The sequence below is a fragment of the Cygnus olor genome, chromosome 2, assembly GCF_009769625.2.
Source record: "Cygnus olor isolate bCygOlo1 chromosome 2, bCygOlo1.pri.v2, whole genome shotgun sequence".
Classification (NCBI taxonomy): Eukaryota; Metazoa; Chordata; class Aves; order Anseriformes; family Anatidae; genus Cygnus; species Cygnus olor.
This window is the reverse complement of record NC_049170.1, coordinates 70638502-70644501: the sequence shown is the minus strand read 5'-3', so window position 1 is coordinate 70644501 and position 6000 is coordinate 70638502. Positions and strand designations below refer to the sequence as shown.

The following is a 6000-nucleotide window of genomic DNA, read 5'->3' as shown; positions in this document are numbered from 1 at the left end:
TGTTTCTAAGCCTAGCTGTGGGCCTCATTATGGGCTTGCAGACTTACCTGCAGAGGGGATGAATCCATGTGCTGCTAGCCTGTGTCCAGCTCCAGCGACTGCCAGGAGGTTTGCCTTCTGACACCTCTGCCACTCTCAGTCACTCCGACTCACTGCTCTTTCAGTACCCTGCGATGAATCCCATCAGGCCTTACAGATTATATGCAGGTCCCATAGAGTTCTATGCATCCAGCTGGAGCAGCAGATCCCACACAATTTCGAGGCTGACTGTGAGTTTATCGTTACCACAGTCATGGTCCTCCAACTCAGGGCTCTGGGGGTCCCAGAGCCCATCACCGGTGTTAAAGACAGACAAAGAAGGCATTAAATGTCTCTGCTTTGTTTACATTCCCGTTTGTGAAGTGACCACCCTCATCAAGTAATGGACCAACGTATTCTCTGGTCCTCCTTTTGCTGTTAACATATTTGAAAAAGCCCTTTTTATTGTCCTCCACAGTACTGGCCATCTTCAACTCTAACTGAGCTTTGGCCACGTGAATTTTCTCCGTACAATGGCAAACAGCATCTCCGTAGTCCTCCCACCTCGCTTGACCTCACTTCCAGCAGCCATACGCTTCCTTTTTCCACCTAAGCTCTAGAAGATTGCTGTTCAGCCAAGCTGACCTATCATAGCACTCACTGCATCTCCAGATTTTAGTCAGGCACCAGCCCATGTGCAGGGGATGAGTAATTGAAAACCTAAAGGCCATCCTCCTTTTGTCCTTAGATTTTTGTAAGCAGCTCTGTTCCGAGTGAGCTGGCCAGCAATGCCAGAGCTGTTGACATCACTGGCCTCCTTCACAGTCATCACTGAACTTCTCTTTGCTCCCACATAACCCTCTGTAAACTACCTTAAAATATTTCCGATCTCCCAGTGAACTTTATTCGGTTTAATGACTGTTAGTAAAATGCCTTAAAATATTTAGCTGAGAAGAGCACACTTTAGAAGTGGGATGCAGGTGAGGTTTCATTAGGAGCACATCGGCCTTTTTAATGGGCTCTGACATGTTAAAGTAATTTCCAGGGGAAACTGGGGATTCTCTTTGCTGGCACAGTGTTGTGCTCTTGAAATCGTCAGCTCCTCCAATTCATTTGCAGAGGCAAATAGTCAAACCAAGCCTGTACATTTATTTATTTATTTATATTTAAATAAAGCTAGGGCTTTCTCCCTTGCACCAAAAAGGCACCTTTAACAGCATGGCTCAGAAGCAAATTTTTCAACTTACTCTTACACTTAAGATGCAGCAAATAGTGTCTATAGTGCTATGGCATAGAAAAAGTGACTGATTAAAACACAGAACACATGATGCAAGTGCAATCAGATATGCTTTATTTTAAATTCCTATTACACTGTAGTAATAAAAAGTCTAGAATGGAAGGCAGGTTTATAGGCAAGAGCAAAAAATGGATAATTTTATTAGGTGATGTAGACTCTGGTAAAACTGCTTAATTACTTAACAGAGATTGTCACTCTGCATTTACAACATACTGTTCAGTCCCTCATGCACCAGAGGACTTCTGTAGGAGGCTTTGACATTGCAGAGTGTATAAACGTGATACCATAAGCTGTACACAATACAGGTGTAACCATGCTTGAAGCAAAAGCCCCAAAAGGTCTGGTGTTCCTGGATCCAGGGTTACTCACTGAGCATGTGAGGTATGAATCTTTGCTTTGCTCCACATACTTTAGCAAAAGAGCAGCCTGCATTTCTCCTCCCCTGGGCTTACTTATTTTTAACAACTGGTCACCACTTTTGTAGAAAGCAGTGTGTGGCAAGAAGGGGAGCAGAAGGCATGTCATCTCTCCTGCTCTCTCACTAATGAGACCATAAAATGACATGGCCATGCACAGCACAATATAGCCACAGTTTTTAATAAGCACAAGACTCCTTGTAACTTCTTTGGAAGCTCAGTTATCTCAACCAAGCTGTTAGTATGGGATATGTTCTTACACACTTTGGCCAGTGGAGAGTCACCACACCTGGGCACATGACTGTGGCTTGCACATATTTGCCTCATTTGAAAAAATATCCTGAGAAGGATTTTGGGAGAGATAAGAAATGACCACACACACTCCTGCTCCCCTAGCACAAGGGGGTTCACGGCTAAGGATGGAATGGCACCCTACATGGGAGACTAATGGAAAACACAGATTCAGGACAGCCTCTGGGCCAGAAGGGCCTCAGGAGAGGAGCGAAGCCATAGCAGGCCCCATGGCATCTCACAGAGGAATATGCTCCAAGCAAGGCAGGAAGCTGACCCAGCTTGCAGAGTTTCTGATTCTTAGGATGCATGTTTATTCCTGTAAGCTGAGCTTCTGTCCCTAAATCTTCCTGGGGTTTTCCATGTAACAGGTCCTGATTTTGCAGTGGTCATGATTCCCAGGGAATGCTTGGGCATGGTTTAATCTAGGCTCATCCTCAAGTGGCAGTTCCAGTGCAGGATGTTTGTTAGGCTTGTGGGGCTGGAAAGCTGCCCCTCAGTCCCCTTCGATCCTCTCTCCTCTGCCCCATGTACAAGCTGGTGGGGCCTGGACTGCTCTGGGGCAGGGGACCCCCTCAACACACACATAGAAAATGGGGCTATGAGGTTTAGGAGAGAAGAAAAGGCAGAAAAGGATGGAGAGCACAACCATATGCAAGAGATGTGACCAGGAAATGCAAGTTTGGTGGGACAAAATCTGAGCAGGGGCATGAAAAACTACGTATTTTCAGCAATCAAAGGAAAGGAATAGCAAATTAACAGCATGCAGGATGGGCAAAGGGCATGAAACAAAGTGAGTATTGTATGGGTGCAAGCATGCATGAAAGAGCAAGAGAAAAAGCATAGTGAAGCAGCAAGTGGGAACAGGAAGCTGGAAATACTCCGGAGATATCAAACCCTGAGGGATGATTCCAGCAAAGCATGCTGTCCATGAACTGGAAAATTATAACACTGTAGCATAAAGCAGTCCTGTTAGCTAGAAATACCTGTTTTTATTGCAGCCAGAATAATCTACCATAAGGTTGTGTAATTCACTCTAAGAATTTATAGCACTGGGTTCTTCCTTTTTTCTTTTCAGTGAAATATCAGGCCTTAATTAAAACTAAAGTTCAGACTACTTAGGTGAATGAAGCCTTTCAGATTCCCTTGCAGCACTAATGCAAAAGACCATAAATACAAGTGAACTACAGCAATAATACGGCCTAGAATTGCCTTTGATTACGTGTATCTAATTTTGAATCATTCACCATTCAGATCCCTTTTTATTCTCTCTTCCCAGTGTTGTTGGTTACTTTTCCATATCAAATTTTGTGCAACACAAAGGACGACCAAAATAACAAAAAGCAGATTTCCACCTCTGTCTCTATTTTCCTCTTCTAATGTAATATTTTGAAATAATGAGAGCTAAGTGAAAGGATGAAGACAGCACCTTGGTTCATGGTTTCTGAATCTGGATGCTCAGCTCACCATACACATGCCTCAAAGCATCACAATTCAGGCTTGCAATCAGCTTTCGTAACCCTGGCCGTTTTGGGATACATTTTACTTCCCAGATCAAGGTAGAGTTCGCTGGGATTTGCCTGTAGGTAAAAAGGAAAGTAACAATATTATCATCAGTCAAACAATGCTCTCAACCTGACCCAGAACTGGAGAAACTGAAGTTGGACAGTATTATACATTTTTTTTTTTAATATTTCACTCATTCTCATAAATGTCCTATAAATTATTCCCTCCATTTTCCATTCTGCTCAGTGCTTACTCTGTCAAAGCCTTTTCTAGCCTTTCCTCCAGGCTGATTTTAAATTTCTGAAATGAATCAGTGTTCCTCTGCCTCCTGTCACTTCCTCTCATAATCACTTTCAGAATGATCTTCTTTATAGACAACATACGTTTTTTCTACCTTAAAATTCCATTTTACCTGTATATTACAGACCACAGCCTGTTGGTGATTCCTTAAATGGTTAAATAAGCCCTCACTATGAAGTAGCTAGGGCATCCCCATTGTGCAAGTTTGGCACAGTGCTGATGAGCTGATGAGCCCCTCTGCCATAGTCACAGCTTCAGGGGATCACCTCACTAGCCATTTCAGATGATTTCTTCATGTCCATACAAATAGGTCAAAGTGTTCTTGGGAGTCCTGCTGTTAGCAGTTACTCTTTTATATTATGTATGACTACTGATAAATCATAGTATAAATCAACTGTATTCTGTACTGCTCTTGAGTTTTAGTTCTCACTACAATTAAGATGTGCAGAGAGCCTTGAATGTTGGTATCTGTGTTTTCTTAGAGCTTTTACTACCTTGTGTGCAAGATTTCGAAGGCTGATAGTGATTTATTATGTTTGGGGGATGTCAGGATACAGCTGCTCTAAGGAAACCAAAGGAAGAGGTAGTGTAGTGGGGAGCTATTTATAAAAATGAGTGTTCTTTTCCTCAACATTAAGTAGAGGATTATGAATTAAGCCAGTGTTTTCATCTCACATGGGTATGGTACTCTGTAAACAGCTAAATAAAGTGAGAGTAAAGTAAGCCTAAACTTTAGTCACAGTTGCAAATTCTCATCTTGTAGGATTTGGCTATTAGATGTCATGTCCTATGTCAGGATCAGAACAGAAAGGACTGCCCAGACTTAGCACAAGTTGCCACAAGATAAGGAGACCTATTAACTCTAAATGAGCAAGCCTGGGGTCCTCCCACCTGTATATTTGTTTCAGTGCATGTCTGTCCCTGCTAAATTAGAGGCATTCTAACTCCTCAGAGGTTAGCATGGGTATTTCTACATGGCACTACATGGCATTTTGCATATACAGTCATAGGTACCCTGGGGCATGTACCCAGTTTTAGAAAAGAAAAAGCAGAGGAAGCTCACATTTTTACTGTGAGCATGTGCAGACTGCTTCCAGCAAGTGCCTCCCCTCTTTTTATCCCCGTTCTTAATGACATATATTCTGTTCCCCTCAGCTGGCCTGCTTTATCAGATGCCCACTAAAATGATAGCATGATAAAGCAATGACTTCAATTGCTGCACAAGGTTAAATACCATTTTTAATTTAGAATTTATGGGAATGATCTGCAAGGGATGATCTGTACAGAAAGTGATGGAGGTATTATACAGTTTTCCCGTGCAGCAAGGTTCAGTCTACCTTCCTGAGCACCTGGGGGCCAGATTCTCTAAGGTTGAAGGTTTCCAGACCACATCTCAGTGCCCCAGTGGGAGCAGTGCTATTGCCTCTTACTCACAGTGCTATTATCTCTGCAGATATATATATATACATATATATATCTGCAGGAAGACAACAACTGTGCTGGGAAATAAATCCTACCTTTTCCCATTTCTCTACTGTCCTACTTATAAATCAACTTGGTTCTCTCTACAAATACTAATACTAGCTGAGCTCTGATATGTAGAAACACTCAAAGTCACTTACAATCTATTGTGAATGCTTGCTTGGCTAAAATCCTTTTAACGATATCCATCACTGCCTGGTTAATTCTCATCTGTCATGTAAAGACTATGCCCCATGTAGAGACTGCTGCTGCCACAGGTTTTTCTGTGAGTTGTGTTCTTCATCTGTCTCCAGCTGATAGCTAAATATCACTACATATACAGTCCTTGTAAATAGTCAAGGCAGAAGCCCCCAGGCCACTTAATTCCCAGAATAAAGTTGTATCAGATGGATCACACATCCCTATTTTGCATAGTCATCCATATGATATAGAAAAGCTACTTTAAAAATACAGTGAAGTCAAGAGTCTCATACCCACAAACAATTGCAAAAGGTACATCCCATATATGACAGTCCCTGATGGACACGGAAGAAGTAGAAGGGAAAAGCCTAGAATAGGTTTAATTCTCTTTGCAAGTGTAGTAAAGCCACCCTAATCTGATTTTCCTGGGAGAGAATTCAGTGATGAATGGTTCTGTGTAATATGCTGAGCCATCACAAACCGGAGCCATTTATCACTCTGAACGCATGG

The 6000-nt window shown here is 42.4% G+C and overlaps 1 protein-coding gene across 1 annotated transcript in view; it reads right to left on the bottom strand.

Annotated features, from left to right (window-relative positions):
- Positions 1 to 1347: 1347 nt before the first annotated feature.
- F13A1 (coagulation factor XIII A chain) overlaps positions 1348 to 6000 on the bottom strand; it is a 66643-nt gene continuing 61990 nt past the window's right edge. The window contains 1 exon segment of the mRNA XM_040547812.1: positions 1348 to 3602. Within this exon segment, the coding sequence (XP_040403746.1) occupies positions 3458 to 3602 (145 nt within the window). The 3' untranslated portion in view covers positions 1348 to 3457.